This window comes from Idiotropiscis lumnitzeri, chromosome 12, assembly GCF_059441095.1.
Source record: "Idiotropiscis lumnitzeri isolate Australia: NSW breed Sydney's pygmy pipehorse chromosome 12, RoL_Ilum_1.0, whole genome shotgun sequence".
In the NCBI taxonomy this organism is placed as follows: Eukaryota; Metazoa; Chordata; class Actinopteri; order Syngnathiformes; family Syngnathidae; genus Idiotropiscis; species Idiotropiscis lumnitzeri.
Window position 1 is genome coordinate 12,262,653 of NC_142402.1, and position 16,798 is coordinate 12,279,450.

The 16,798-nt window shown below is 40.2% G+C and overlaps 1 protein-coding gene across 1 annotated transcript in view; it reads right to left on the reverse strand.

Moving 5' to 3' along the window:
• Positions 1-10,224: 10,224 nt before the first annotated feature.
• Positions 10,225-16,798, reverse strand: part of LOC148325943 (ephrin type-A receptor 3-like) — a 90,080-nt gene continuing 83,506 nt past the window's right edge. Inside the window, exons 16-19 of the mRNA XM_088310268.1 lie at positions 15,664-15,813; positions 15,342-15,535; positions 14,547-14,684; positions 10,225-13,577 (exon numbers count right to left, since the gene is read on the reverse strand). Of these exons, the coding sequence (XP_088166394.1) occupies positions 13,478-13,577; positions 14,547-14,684; positions 15,342-15,535; positions 15,664-15,813 (582 nt within the window). The 3' untranslated portion in view covers positions 10,225-13,477. The remainder of the gene's footprint in view (positions 13,578-14,546; positions 14,685-15,341; positions 15,536-15,663; positions 15,814-16,798) is intronic.

Genomic DNA, 16,798 nt, shown 5'->3' on the forward strand with positions numbered 1-16,798 from the left:
AAATTGCATATTGTGCTTAGAAAGAGTGGCGGACACTGTTTTTGGCTGTCGTGTGTATTTAAAAGAACATTACAGCTAAAGAGAGGATGCCTTATGAACCTTGTCATTGTTTTCAAAATGGATTTTCATGGCTTGTTTTTTTTTATCAGTATCTGCTTGTCTCCATCTTTGTCCTGACTTGGTGTCAAATCCCTGAAGTCTTTTATTTTTCTTGATCTGGTTGATTTTTTTTTCTTTTTTCTGTCTCAGGGCAAGTCTTTGTCTCCTGTTTACTTGGAAAATAATTTCAAGCCAAGGCCATACCGTTCTAAAGCGGTCTCTTCGTTCGTCACGGACTATTACATAAAGGACAAAGCTGCCTCCTGAAAAAAAAAAAAATAGGATTTAAAGGTATTTAGATACGGCAGATAGATAGATGCTTGTAGCGCTAAAACCACAAGTAATTGATTTGGTGGAGCCCTTTAGCTCAGTTTCAGTGTAACAAAAATCAGGAAAATATCATAAATCATTCCAAGGGTGGGCCGCAGCTCATACTTGTCTCACTTGCATTTCATCTTCATGCTTTTGGTGTAAATTTCTCACTTCTCCTCACAGGCAAGGCTCTGCTGTCTTCTCCTCGCTCTTGATACATCATGAATATAGATCCAGTCCACGCTCATGCGCACGCAAAAACACGCATATTGTACATGTCGGGAATTTGATCGGGAGCCCTAAAGCGCTCGACGCCTTAAAATCAGCCCCTGGCATCAATCATGCTTTATAGCTCGTCACACAGTGCGGCCCCGCGGTATAGACACACAAAGGAGGAGGAGGGAGGAGACATATTAAAAAGTGCAAAATAGAAAGGAGGGAGAGATGAGGCTATGAATACAACCAGGAAAAAAAAAAAAAACGGGTGCCGGGGGAGTGTATATGTGTGTGTTGGAAGGGTGTTGGGGTATTGCGTCAACCTTTCGAATCAATATCCATTTCCCAGCGCTGTCATGTTGTTGTGAAAGTGCCTGGTACATTACCAAACAGAAAGCGTCTGATCCTAAATAAAATATCACCTTCAGTACGAAGCGGCACATTCATCTTCATTTAACAAACACTCTGCTTTTGGTCAAACCTTTCATGTGCACCTCCCACAGTTGAAATATGAATGTGAGATTGTGTGAGCCTGCGTCGTGTTTATGAATGCATTACTTGACATGCGGGAATTCAAATTTTTGGGATTACATCGTGGAATTGAAATAATGGCTATGACTCATCAGATTAGGAATACACACCCCAAAAATGACAAGACATTTATGGAGGGCTTTTTCGGGAGTGCCGTCGGGGCTCTCGCACAAATATTTGTATGCCCGTGTGGTCCTAATCGTGCAGAATCAGTTGAAAAAAAGAAAATACGTTTGACTGGCAGACAACCTTATCAGCAGAAAGCAGGGACTCATTTGTGTGACGATAACTCGGAGCACAACATGAGAACACTTTTTTTATTATATTTCGTAGATCCAGTGGAAGAAAATGTCAATTCCTTACACAGCCAGAGGTGGGCAGTAACGAGTTACATTTACTCCGTTACATTTACTTGAGTAAGTTTTGGTCGTAATTTGAAATCACTAAACATTTTACTCTTCCTTGAGTAGATTTGTGAAGAAGAAACTGGTCTTTTACTCCGCTACATCAGGCTACATTGGCCTTGTTACTAAAATTCGCTCCGTGTACGCACGTTTCTGTTCCTCTGTTAGTCAAAGGCGCATTTATTTTGTTCGAGAGAAACCTTCGCCAGGTTCTTCCAAGTGACTGTTTCACCAATCAGATGTCTCGTGAGTCGTCACATGATCACCCCTGGTCTCAAATCAAAAACATGTTCCCCTTAAAAAGGGGGCGAAACCCCAGCTACACTATGCAGTGCCGAAATAAACTGACATATCAGCGTTCAAGAACTGAACATCAAACTTGAGGAAACATGTAGCTGTAAATATCCTAAATTCGGTTTTCTTCTTCCTCCTATGGCTAGGCAAATGTTTGTCTTTAAGATTTTTTTTTATTTATTTATTTATTTTTTTAATTTTAAGTAGAGCGGCTTGAAATTTAGTGCTATTTACTTTATTTCTTTTATTTATACTATTATTTTTCTATTATTTATTAAAGTACTTGAATTTACCTTAAAATTATTTTCAGCAACTTTTTATGAATTTTATTCTATTGGTTGGATAGACTTTAATTTGCCTGATTAATTAGTTTTTTTTTGTCTGATTGAATGGTTGTTTAAAAAATATATATAAAAATAAATCACTCAGTACTTGAGTATTTTTTTCACTGAGTACTTTTACTCAAGTAATTATTTGTATGAATACTTTTCACTTGAGTCACATTATACTGCGGTACTTTTACTTGAGTACAATTTTTGTCCACTCCACCCACCTCTGGTCGCAGCTGATGCAGTGAACAAATAAACCTCGATGGAAGTTAACTTTCTGAGTATACTTCATTTGTCCCGGAATAAGTCCATAAAAAAATCCATAAGAGCTGCAAATCATCAGTTCCTTTGTGTCAAAATAACACCATTTGACATCACGATTGCAGTGAAAGAAAGAAGAGAAGGTTGAAACATTTTTCAGTCAAGATGTCACTGCGAACGGAGCAGTCTCAAATGTGAATGCAGATCTCATGTGGGAACTTATGTCATCTCAATTGTTCGCCCCCTCTTTCATGACAGCTTGTCTTTTTGATCTGTAGAACCGTGACAGAAGCCTGATCCACAGAGTTGCATCTCCACTTCAAACACTGACCCAAATGACCCGCTGGAGTGCAGGAGGCTTGCGCACAAAATTATATGCATTTGGCCCTGCACACACCAACATACGAGCGCGGCGTTTTCTGTGGCTTCTGTTTGAGATGTCTCCTTTTTTAGTTGATGCCAACAGTTCGTTTGGACCTCTAACCCTGCCGGAGGACAGGAGCAGACAGCGGAGCACTAATGATCTCAGTGGTTCATCAGTGCCTCGAGGACTACACGTGGGTGATGGGAAAACCTGAATAAATGAGTGTCCAACATTGCGACAGCACCTTCTTGCAGGGAACATGAGGCGCTCGATGGATAATATGACAAGTTTGAAATTGCAGAGGTCGCGTTTTGATTTTTACTGGCATTGGAAATCAACAACAAAGGAGTTGATTTGAAGTTAATCACGGATGACATGATTTTAGGAATATTGAATACTAATTCACACTGCATTGTCAAATTTTCTTCTGTATATATATATATATAAATATATATATATATATATATATATATATATATATATATACAGATTTTTGTTTTTTCATCACCACTATTTGCGAATACCAAAAAAACAGGAGTAGTTGGCCCCTCCCAAAAAATGTTTAGAAATACTTACACACAACACAATTACAAACTAATTTTACATTTCCCTTAAAAATAGATGTTGGTATAAGGAATATTGTATATAATTTGATTCTGACCTAAAATGCACCTTAACTGCACATGAACATCCTCGTGGTGAAAATTTTCTATAACTTGCGCTAACAAGCCAGGCTAAACTTGCTCCTCCTCTACTTTCTTGACACCAATTACTGTAGCACTTTCCCATTTAGAAACCGGTGTCTTCTTGTGGCATCTTGGATTTTTCTTGTACTTTCAGAAAGCGCCACAAAAAATGTGAATAGCATGCGATCGGTTCCACAGAAATAAAATGATCTGAGACTTTGAGGCGAATTACTGCATTGCATATTCTAATTGTTGTTATTCCAGTCCAGTCCGATAGGTGGTAATCATTTTAAATAATATATTTCAGTAACCGACTGGCAACTGCCAAATAACAAGATGGATTCTCCCTCTCTATGAGCTCTGAGGGTGGATGTTAATTTTCTATGCATCTTCGGCCATTGTATGTTAGCTCCTCCCACAAGAGATGATAGTGAGATGATGACAAAATCTCTGGAGGAGCAAAGAGGGGGGAAAGATAAAAAATCACAGCAGCTTTATGTTATATGTCAAATCAAGGTTATAAGTTAGAAATCAGGTCAATAAAACATTGAAAAAGGTATACCGGGATTGTTTTTTTTTTGTAATTTTTTTTACATGATATTTTAAAAAAAGTGATCTTCATAGAGTTGATTTGCATAAACTGCCTGTCACACGGTCATATATTAATCACAAAGTTTAGGACTTTTCCTGTTGATATTACGAATTTCTCAGACTATTTCGCATCAAACCTACCTGGCAGCATTTAGACTTGATAATGTTCTGTTTTGTCCTACATTTTGTCACCTACCTCAATATATCCATTGTCTGCATCTACATTTAAATTGCATCACCGTCGGTAGTTTGTCACGACCTGCTCTGTACGCCTGTTTGAATATCTTATTGCACAGATGACATTTTTGTAAACTCCGTTTCCGTCAACATTTTGTTTGCATCTCATTTCAAACAACACACGTGTGTCCTAATAAAAAAGACTGGGACATAAACCAAAGCGATGTAGCTTAGGTTCAACTCCCATTATTCTCTGTTCTATTTCCATGGCTGCCTGAAAGCCTAAAAGCCTTCATAAATTACGATGTTATTTGGGTCAAACCTCTGTTAGGATGCACCGGGATGATTTAGAGCCTCAACTGCCCACACTAACCGCTGTGTTTGTGCTTCACATGTGTGTGAAGCAGAAATGCACACAAACGTATTGTCTGTCATTCACGCAGCACAGAATGCGACAATGTTGACAGCACAAAAGAGAAGCGCAAAATGTTTTGGTGTATTTAGTGAAACGGACCGCTAGCTGTTTCAGTGCTCCCTCGCTCTGTTCATTTTGTGTGGTCAAACATGAGATATCACACTTGTGTGTTCACTGCATGGCATGTGGTGATGGATTGTGGTGCGTGTGTGTATGTTGATGCGCATCACAAAGTTGTTCTTAAACTCCCGTGATATTTTAACATAATAATTTGCGGTTGTGGTCGGATGCTACCGAAACGTTTCAACTTGTAATTTGCCTCCAACTCTGCGAGGTTCAATGCAAGACTGTCATTCACCACAGATTTAATTCCATTAAAAAAAGAATATATATATATATATATATGTATATTTACTACATTAACTGATACACAAAAATATTTGACTATTTGTGATGGTCTCACAAATAGTCAAATATTTGTCTTTGATAGGCTGATGAGATTAGGTGGCTCGATTTTATTCAGGGACGGCATCAGGATTTTTCCTCTCCCGGGAATTTGGGGCTTGCTAAATTCATTTATGTATATATTTTAGAATATTAAATAAAATGCTGGATTTAATTAAAAAAATATTTTCAGGATTTCACTCAACATAAATGGACAACTTGTTTTTAATTAGAAAAGACAATCTTTTAATCATTCAGTGAAGACAAATCATTTTTTTAATGAAATCTAAAACAAAGGCAGTTTTTTTTACCTCACATATTTACATATATATATATATATATATATATAGTATTTATTTTAACAATTAAATTTACAAACATTTTGCACTCCTCACAATCTGGTGTGACTTTCTCTTTAAGCTTGAATACATACGCTGCTGCGATCCATTATTCATTCATTTTTTAATGTAGGTTTATTGAAGCACCTCTATAAACCGTAGACAGCAGTGTGTGTAATAAACTTTACCATTTTTCTTTTTAGCTGACACAAACTCTCTCTGCCTCAGTCCTCCTTTGCTGTTTACGGACACGTACGTCGTCAATGCGCTGAAAAATGATGATTCCATTCCCTTAGACGGTGATGTGAATTTGCATCCTCCCACAAAGCCTTTCACTATGTTTATGTTGTAAATTCCAGCATTCCCCTTTTTTATGTGTCCTATCATGTCTAGTTATTTGCTTTGTGACTTTATATTATTATGAATCAGGTGTCCTCTTTAAATTTTATTTTTCATTAGCTATTTATTTTATAATACATTATGAGCGGGAGGGAGACTGAGAAGTGAGTCCTGTTTATCTAAGTCTTGTCAATTATTTCTCACTGCTGTCTCTTGCAAGTGGTTAACTGCAACTGCCTGTGGTGGTGAAAAGTGTTGCACTTCAAAGTTTTGACGTTACCGGTAATTAGAAGTACTAAACACGTTCTCCAAAGTAACGCTTTATGACATTTGAAGAGTAATTATAGTCTGCTTACTTGTCTGGAAAATATAACGTGTCAGGTTAGCCATGACTTGAAAATGCGCACATTTTAGAGTAGCGCGTCGCCGTCATTATCATGATCTCTGACTTGCAGTAGTGCTCATGATGTGCTCCAAATGCACAATATCAATAAATAGACCCAGATGAAGCACAAGATTTGTGCAAGGGATGATTGATTTTTTTTTTTTTTTTATGGTCGAAGGCATCCAGAAGCAGTTCAGCATGACATGGCGCACTCAAGAAGGATTTCCACATCTGTTAGGGATTATTCGGCCAAAATTATCTCAGTCCATTCGCTCCCGTCTTCCTTTTCCCACTTTTCTTTTTTTCCAGTTCACACATGACATGGGGTTTCATCCCTTTTGTCTGTTCATCTGCTGCTGTTTCTTTTCTAAATCAACTTCTGATTTCAAGTGGTGACAGTTGTCCAATGTATTAGTCCTACTGCTTTGTGTGTGTGTGCACGTGTGTGTTTGTGTGTATGCACTCAATAAAATATGGATATCATTGTAACCTATGGGTTAAAGCAGGTGTGGGCAAACTACGGTCTGGGGGCCACATGCGGCCCATTAAACGTTTTAATACAGTCCGCCAAACTTGAAAAAAATTTAATGAATGTTTTATTTTCTATTTTCTGAGGCATGTCAATGACATATATTTTGTTGTAATGCTTTTGTTCACTTTCATTTAAAATTAAATGTATTTTATTTCTCCGATAAAGCGAGGTTACCAAAACACCCCACCCACCTGCTACTGGTCCGGCCCCTGTGTCAACTTTTAGAACCCATTGTGGCCCGCCAATCAAAAAGTTTGCCCACCCCTGGGTTAAAGTGACATGTGACTGGGGGCATGCCCCCTTTGCACGAGAGAAATAGCAAAGTGTCAAAAAGGCTCCGATAGTTACTTTAAAATGGAGTTATTACACAATAATAATACAGTGTAGATTGCGCTTTAAGTGGCAGAAATTTAGTCCAATTGTCAACCATTTTTCATTTGATTTAGATAAAAGTGGGTTCGGGAATTTCTGTGCCTTTTTCTTTCTATTCATTTTTAAGTCAATTTTGGTCTCAACTTGACAAGCATCCCAAATGTAATTTTTATACTAAATTCCCTCTAACTGCATTTTCCATTCTATCGTTTAACTCCACCCAACTGCTACCGAGTGGAGGTTAAAATAAGTGCCAAGCAGCAATCCCACATTCAACGAAAACCCAAGAGTGTTATCTGTTCTGTCCTCCATTGACTGTACACATGGCTCAGATCACACTGTTCTGTCAACATCCATTTTCCAGTGCAGTCACAAGCACGCAAACACACACACACACACACACGCACGCACGCAGCTCATGATGCTGACATAGACTGACTTCTCATTCCTGTGGTCCGGCGTGATGAGAGTGAGGCATGTAATATGATTTATAGAGCCAAGCTCAGTTTTCAAATTCAATCAGGAACTTTGATTACTGTTGAAAATTTGAGACAGGAAATCGCTTTGATAGCAAACTCAAATCCGGTGAGACAGCCGTGTGGATGCTAGTGTGGAGCGACAAACACTGAGCCATATTTGATTAGAGAGGAAACAGGTAAGGCAAACATAAATGACAAAGCGGCATGTTTAATAAGCGACTCGTGAAGAATTTTCTCGGGTTTGGATGATTTCTGCTCTTTTTTTTTTTTGTATTATTACCCTGCTGAGTTCGTGATGGATCGATAATCTTTTGTTCTCTTGTGTTTACTCGTAAACGTGTTCTGATGCTGCCGAGGGGAAAGCCAAATCCACCCATGACAGCATGAATGAGCGCACCAATTACCATCCCTTTGGGATTTTGTCTGCGACCGACAGAGACACCGGCCACTTGTACATGTATGTGATAGAAACATGACAGGCTCATCAGTCATCTATGGCCTTTTAAAGTGTTCTCCATGGGGACACGTGACCTTTTCACTATATGCCAATAACAGCTGTGCGATGAATCAATTGCCTGCGCTTAGCTCGCGACAACCTCAGTGTTCTCCTGACTAAAGCCAAGAAACGATATTCTCCTCATGTTAAGACAAAAGCCCTTCTTACTGTTTGGCCTTCAAGGCGTCTCATCATGGTTTTCACTCTAATAGTGGTGTATCGTGTGTCGGCATCGCCCTGGACAAATAGATCTCTATCAGCGTCTAGTCTCAAACGACACGCACTTGCCACTAACTAGTGTCAGAAAATATAGCAAGCTCCTATTAGAATCATAACAAAGTGTGCACGACGCTTATGGAAAAGGGAGAGTGGTAAATAGATGTGACAGGCGATTACTCATCCTGCATTTAGCGTAAAAAAAAAAGTGGCTTAACTCATTCACTCACAGCCCAGGTAAAATGAATGCACTTTTTGACTTCTATACCCGTCAATGGCAGTGAATGTAATGACCATGTTCTTTAATGACGAAGATGCGGCTCTTTTGTGGTATCTCTACTGTGGCCCTCGGATTGGTGTGACTATCTACGTGTGAGCGAGAAACATGGATATAAAGTTTGTTTTGCCTACTACTGAACTGCATTATTGAGAGGAACCAACAAAGGGATACGCAAAAAGAAACTGCTAATGTGAAATAGTTACACACACATTACCATTTTAACACAGAAGTCGCAATTAAGTCTACTTCTGCCCCTTTTACAAACATTGGTGCAAATAAGCACCGCCCTCAAAAAGATGTTTGGTAGTTGAGGAAATAAAGACTTTTAGCCACTATTTTTGTTCTTTACATAACATTTTGTCCATTTCATTAATTTATATTTATGGCCTGAAAGTGATTTTCATCATGCATTACATCCTGTAATTATGGGGTACCACATGAAATCATTCTTTTTTTTTGCCACTGAACGTTACCAAATTAACGACAATAATTGCTTCAGCCCCTTTCCCAGTGTTTGATTTTCTTTTCTTTTGCAAGCGTTATTGGCCTCTGTCGAATAGTGACTGCAGAGACGCTTCTCCCAGCTGTTCTTTGATCATTAATCCGTAGCTCCAGTTGGTCTTCCAACTCGGGCCACCTCGCCTTGTTTCCACGGAAACTCGTGATGATGAATCCCCTTTGTATATTTTATATATTTATTTTAGTTGACATGCTGTTCCAAAATGTGTTTTATCCTCTGTTAGTGTTTGTAATTTTCAATGTTCCAAAAAGTTCATAATTAAAAAAATTAACAAAAATAAAAATAAATAAATAAATAATGGTAATCCATTGTGTTGATATTAATAAAAGATTTAAGTAGAAGAGAACTAACGGGGGCTGCTTGATAGGAAAACTTTTTCCCAGAATAGATGGATTAATGCATGGATGGTTGTGGCGGTAAATTTGAAAATGGCGCGAAGATAACTGTCGAAAAACCAACTGCTACCGTTCTGTCTGTCTGCAGCAGATGAATAGGAACAGGCAGGATGGGAACTCATGAGGCCAGTGGAAAGATTAAGGTAGCAAGACGAGAGAGATATTGAGGAAACCGAGAGCTGCCCCTGGATGGATTTTTGTATTTCTTGCCCTGTGTGTGTGCATGTGTGTGTGTTTGAGAGTGGTCGGGGAGTGAGTGATGGGAGAATATGGATGATATGATGAGCTAAATTATGTGTAATGGCGGTATTATGGCGCGACAGCAACTCGGCCACCGTATTAAGGGGTTAACTAAGGCCATGAGTCACTGACCTTCCTCCTCCCTGGGGACAAAATTATCTCTCCTGAAAGAATACAAAACACGCACTGTGAATGAAGACGTAGACGATGTTTGCCATGCGCAAATGTTATGAACGAATTTCACTCCACTATCACAATTGTAGCAGAGCCCGGGAAGGGAGGGGCAGTGGAGAGTTAACTAAGCAACCTTTTATGCTGACTGGTCTGCACTCAACAAAACATTTGATACTTAAAGGCTTTTTAGCAGCAAAAATAATTAAGCGAGGTTCTCATATTACTTTCCTGTAAAGGCACTTTGAATTGTGTATGGTCTCTCCGGAATTGTGCGTGCGTGTGCATGTGTGTGTGTCCGCGGTAAAATGAAAGAAAGGGACAATAGAGGCAACGGCTAAGAAATTAGAAATATTAGCATATTTATTACAGCAACATGAAAGACATGAGAATGCCTACACCCTTTACAACAAGCAAGACAGAGGAAACTGGCTTGATGGTCAATCAACATTATTTGGTGGCCAAAGAAAGGAAAAAGTGAGAGGAAGTTCAAATGTGTCACTCATGAACATTCACAAGAACGGAGATGGAGGACAAAGACTGTCAAAGGTTACGCCAAACCAAGCCACATACGTGACTTCATCAAGTGAATTTTGGGGGACAAATCTGGGGTAACTGCGCTAAGCCAATTGTGGTGATATACGGTGTTTTTCACCATTTCAATTTTGCTAATTTTCTTCTTTGAGTGCGGCGAATACGGCACCCAGTGATGCACTTCTGTGTCTGGTGCGTGTTTCACTTTACAGGGATTTTAATTGTTTCTAGAGTGTTGATGCCGTTCCAGCCGTATCTGATCTTGATGTAACCTTTTAACTAGTATTTAAAATACAATATGCAACCAAATAGACCAAAGGTGCGTATAAGTCAATCACATTCGCATTTGTTCAGTCCACAGAACATTGTACCACTCAAATAAATAACAATACTGTCCGTTTACGCGACTTGCCTTTTGCAAACATGAAGATAACAAAATGGATGGTTAGAATGAAAGCGTGTTGATGCGTGGACATTTGAAGACCAGATAAATACTTCCTTTACATACACTTTACTCCTTAGAATCGCCTCCACTGGGCAACAAAAATACCGAGGGCAAAATAAGGCATCCAAAAGGCCACCATTGAAGGGAACTCCGGCCAATCCATGAAATCATAAATTTAGTATGAGTAGAATGTGCTCATGCTGTCAGATTATAGTAATTTTCACATACGTAGTGGTTTGATAATGATAAATAACGTTTATTTGACTGACTTTTATTGTTAACCGAGTACTGAAACGTACAATATTTTTTTTTTTTGAATGAATGCAAAAAAAAAAACACAGTTTACACCAATCTCCGCGACCTCACTTTACAATGCTAGGCTGAATTTGAGGCGATTATTTGCCGTTTTTACAATAAATGTGTCATTTGCACAAGCGTGAGGAACCAAAAGAATCCCCAAGCATCCCCATTTGGCAAAAACACTTTTTTTTCTAATATTCCAAAACTCATTAAAATTTTATCCTCTGCTATTTTGCAAGTGCTCTACCCCCGAAATCCTTTCATTCTTGCGAGCCTGTCTCACCACAGTAAGTAATCTCTCATGCCCTTGCACATTTTAATTAATTAATTCTAAAAGCGAGCAGGTCAACTAGGATTACTTTTGGTTTCTATGGTTGGACAATCATCAGTTCGGGTGTGAGTTTGGTGAAGTTTCAGTGCAAGTACATATAAAAAAAAAAAAAAGAAACAAAAAAATCACATTTCACCCCTGCTTGCACCAACATAATATGGAATCACCGTGCACAGCAGGAGCCTTTGTAATTACATTTAAGCAGCCAATGAAATTTGTGATCTCAAATCAGCCAAAGTCCATTCTACTTATTGTAATTTTATGTCAAAACCGTGATCACTGTTGCCCGTCAATCAAAGATGAAGCTTCTTACCCATGCTACATTCCTTCGTTCGAACAAATAAAGCGCCTCATACTTTTCTCCTCTTTGCCCTTCCCCTGAACACGCACTCACAAATCTCTTTTTCATAACAAAAGTACATCATGGTCATCATCATCATTACAAACATTCTATCATTGGAAATCAACACTGTACATATTTTACACTATGATACAATCATATATATGGTGCGGTCTGCCACTCTCTGTCCTTTAGCGTTCTACATAAAACACTGAAAAGCGGGTTTCAGTGCTATTACAAAGGTCCCTTTAATTTTAACCTGATAACCAACTGCTAGGCAAACGATTGACATTTTCTCACAGAATATGAGTCTTTTCCGGTCAAACTTACAACGTGTGTTTGTTTGAGAAACGTCGGCTTTAAATAACTGTGCAACTTCATTTTACGAGGTTATTTAGAGGAGCGGAAAGTCAATACGGTGACAAGCCTTGTGTAACCATCCACTCACGGAAGCGGAAATCAGGATTATATTAACCATTGTTGGACCCTTCACCAAAATAAAATCTTCATTATCAGTGTCAACTTGAGTTGAACATTTGCTATACACCAAAACACTATTCCCCTTCATTAATCAGAAGAGGAGAAAATGCTTCATTTGCCTTAAGACGGCTTAAGACGTCAAATATCTTTTTTTATGTTTTTACTCGGCTGGTAGTAGTGATGGGATAATGAAGCTTCAAATTTGCGTCATGAACCAGTTGTTGTATTTTTGAGTCCTCTAGATGGCAGTGTTGGTTTAAATAAATGGTTTAGAAAATGGCAAGTCAGTGAGCTTTCAGGCCAATTTTGAACAGAGAGTGCTATCTACTGGAGTCCAAAAATACTACAACTAGTTCATGAAGCAGATTTGAAGCTTCGTTTACCCATCACTAGCTGGTAGTAAATGAGTTAATATTATTCTGAATATTGCCGGTAACGGTGTCATGGAAGACAACTGACACCGGATGCAGATCATGTAGAGCTGTCTAGTTAGATGGAGGGAAGCACTTGCACTTACGCACACATTTTTACTAGTTGCAATACTTACTCTTTAGGTCCAGTTCCCCTCACACCCAAACATTCATGGCATTCCTCTTTGGGTACCACTGAGGAATGGAGGATGTTGCACATGTACTCGGTAGAAACTAGCATAGAAACTTCATAACCGATACGAACGTTAGGTCCATCTACACATCGATATGGGTGTGGGACTCACCGTCACCTACATACATACATCGACACATACACGTATACTTGTGGAACCTTTCAAACTCTTCAAGGTGAAAGCGGAAACAAGAAAACAAGAAAACCAATGGAAAACCTCACATGAGAAGTGGATTCTATTTTCGTTCCTTGCTCAGTCTTTTTGGATCTTTTGGGGTTTTTTAGTTTTTTTTAAGCTGTTGTAATGTGAATGATGTTGAAGATGTTGCTCCGTATTGGTGGTGGTGTTGCTGCCGGGACTCCAAAGCTTTTAATGTCCATCAAGGAGGGGTATAATGGTTGGAAGAATGTGAAGGAGTCAAGTGTCCATGTTGTCCTCCAACTCAGTGACGGTTAAAACCAATGGAGTGTCCGGTGACGTCGCCATTTAAGGGGGAAAACTTAACACTGGCATCCACACTCTTGGCTCTCTCTCAATGTGTGTTAATGTGGAGAGTGTTATACTTGGACATGCGTCCCCTGGGTCTGCAGGCCCTGCACACTGGATAAAATCTTCTTCTGGTGGCCGGCTAGAGTCACACCCATTTTAGCCAATTCACTGTAAGGAAGACAAAACCAAAGTGTTAAATTGTGAGGGAAAATATATTATTACACACTGTCCACTAAATCAGAGGTCCCCAACCACCGGCTCGCGAATATGGTGGGCGCGCACAGATGAAAAAAAAAATGCAGGATTTCTGGTTTATTTATTATTTGAGGCTAAAAAAAATATCTTATTTTGAAAAGTGACTACTCTTTGTTCCATCCATCTACGATGGACTCGTGACTACTGGTGCTATTTTTGACCCAACATGATTTGTCTGCAATCACTATAATAGCAGCAGAAGAAGTTGAAACCCCACAAGGATCACGTAAATTGCATGTTTGGGAGTATTTTAGCAACTTGAGGTGAAACAAGTCCTCAAATTAAAGATAATGGATTTTTTCCCCGTCTCTCGTCCCAATACCGTCATTTCAGACAGACATGTTAAAGAAGTTGTAAACATACTCAACAAACATGCCGCCTCTGCAATGGCTAACTTCAAAACATAGCTTAATAAATAGTTCATTGAATCATCCAATGGCCTTAGCAGACTTTTACTTTGAAGTTGGTCCTCGTGGTGGCGTAACCATGACTTCAGTTTTCGACCTTTTGGCTTGCTTTATCGCAGTTTTAGTTGACATTTCATAGTTGTCGCCAACATCAACACAACGGCATCTCAAAATCAAATTCAGTCGCTAATTTAGGATGCTAACATAACATTAGTCAATTAGGTCATTGGATGACATGACACAAGCATTAGTAGCTACAACTCGCTAGCTGCTACTAGCATTAGCAACAATCATAATCCGCCAAAGTTATGGATTTATATGAACCGGTCTGCGGCAAAACAAAGGTTGGGGACCACTGTACTAAATGGAAAAATTAGGCCCTTTGAGTGTCTTTCATATGACACTCCCTCTACGATGCGAAGGATCTTTAATGGCCCGTTGCATCAAAAACAAAGAGGAACAGTTCCTTCTTTACCTGATACTGATGTACAGGATTGAGTCTAAACTGACATATCCAGAGCTGGAAAAGTTCTCCTTATACTGGCCCATCTTGATGGCCTCCAACCACTCATCCACTGTGCTCACACTGAACTCTGGAGTGGTGGGCTCCTCACTGTTGAGATATAAATAAGTCGTTTGGCACTTGCTCATGTGTATTTTAATCAGTACTTGTGATCTTAAGCGTTGATGTACACTACTGAATTTAAGATAAGATAAGATAAGATTCCCTTTATTAGTCCCACAATGGGGAAATTCGAGGTTCGAACCCAGGCCTCCTGGGGAGACTGGGACCGGAACGCGGCGCCTTAGACCACTCGGCCATCCTGGCAGCCGTGACTTATGTGACTTCCTCACTTGGTAGAGCAACTACACTAATTGCGCTTTTATCATCGAATGCAGGGGTGGGCAAACTTTGATCGGCGGGCCACAATGGGTTCTAAAATTTGACAGAGGGGCCGGACCAGGAGCTGATGGATGGAGTGTTTATTCGTTTAATTTTTTTCAAGTTCGGCGGGCCGGATTAAAACGTTCAACGGGCGGCATGTGGCCTCCGGGCCGTAGTTTGCCCACGCCTGATCTAATGTATTTAACTACGTGAGCCAAAAAAAAACAGTTGTACAGTGGGATGTCTGGCAGTTTTAGGCCTGTTGCTTATCAGCAGCAAGCCAGCAAGTAATGTCTTATGTAAGTGAAAAGCAAATCCAGCCCTTGAACAGGCACCAAATTAAATCTAAAGCAGTGATTATGTCTTCAGCTCTCTCCCACTGACCCTGCTGGGCTGTTGGCCAACTCTCTGAGGCTGGCAGGGTTTCGGATGAGCTTGTCCAGGATTGTGACGATCTGGCCAAATTTGGGTCGCTCGCTGCGTCCCTTCTCCCAGCAGTCTAACATGAGCTGGTGCAACACCACCGGGCAGTCCATTGGTGCAGGAAGACGGTAGCCCTCGTCTATTGCTTTTATTACCTACGACATAAGATGAGAACGATCAATTTTTTTACAGCATGCTCATAATCCCCAACAATAACACAACACTGATCATGCGTGAAGGTTAGAACAGCGGACTTGTGTATGGTGTTGCGATTGTGACTCACATCCTGGTTGGACATCTCCCAGTAGGGTCTTTCGCCGTATGAAATCACTTCCCACATGACGATTCCATAACTCCACACATCACTGGCTGAGGTGAACTTCCTGTAGGCGATGGCCTCTGGCGCAGTCCACCTGATGGGGATCTTCCCTCCCTGTCAATCGTTAACAGATTCAATATATTCTTAGCAGCACTTAACGGAATATGTCACCCTGAACTTTAAGACTTTTGCTATTGAAATGTTATCTGGGGATTTGGCTCAGGAGTGTCATAACCGAAAAGCAATACTAAGTCCAGGCTGCTCGGAAGCCGACCGAGCCGATGATATTATGCTCCGACATTACCATGTTTACTCTAGCACGTCGTCCTTTTGCTATCAAATTTCCTTTTTTTTTTTTGCTTTCATCCTACTTGTTGTGCCTTTGTTGTGCTTGCACAAATACATTTTCGAAAGCGCCACTGTATAACCACAATTGGGACCCGCGCGAGCACACACACATGCGCAATCGGCAGCAAAGCTCCAGTCGTCCTTTTAACATGCAGCAGCTGCCTCTGCACCGCCAAGCATTCCCCATCTCTGCACTGCTCGGTCAAAGTCAAGTAAAAGACAAAAGCTGCCAAGTCACTCTGCACTGTACTTTAGTTTCCATCGCCCCCTTGTCCGTCCCTAAACATCGTCTCTTATCTCTTAACTGCTCTCACTGGATCCCTCCCTTGTTCCCTCTCAGCCTTATTTGATTCCCGCTCCTCTCTGGATGTCTTCCACATCTCCACCTCTGCCTCTTGCCCCGCCCCCTCCCAGCGCCTCCAGCTCTCCGTCGACGTCTCCCGACATCAGTGGGTGTGTGTCTGATGGCAACGGAGCAGTCTGCAGCGGATGCACTCCTCCCAGGGCAATGCTAATGCCATATTAAAAATAACATCCTCGACAGTTCCTCCTATGCATATGAATAATGCCATCTCCTTGTGGGCATTTTAGATGAGTTCTTCCGCCGTGGCTTAACTCACTGATGACGGTTCTGTGCGAGGATGGTAATGAGACCAAAGATTTTCTCCAATTTGCAAATATGTAGAGAAAAAAACTTCAAGGAGTTTATTTGCGTGAAGCCATTTGACATTGTTCCAAATTTATGGTACTG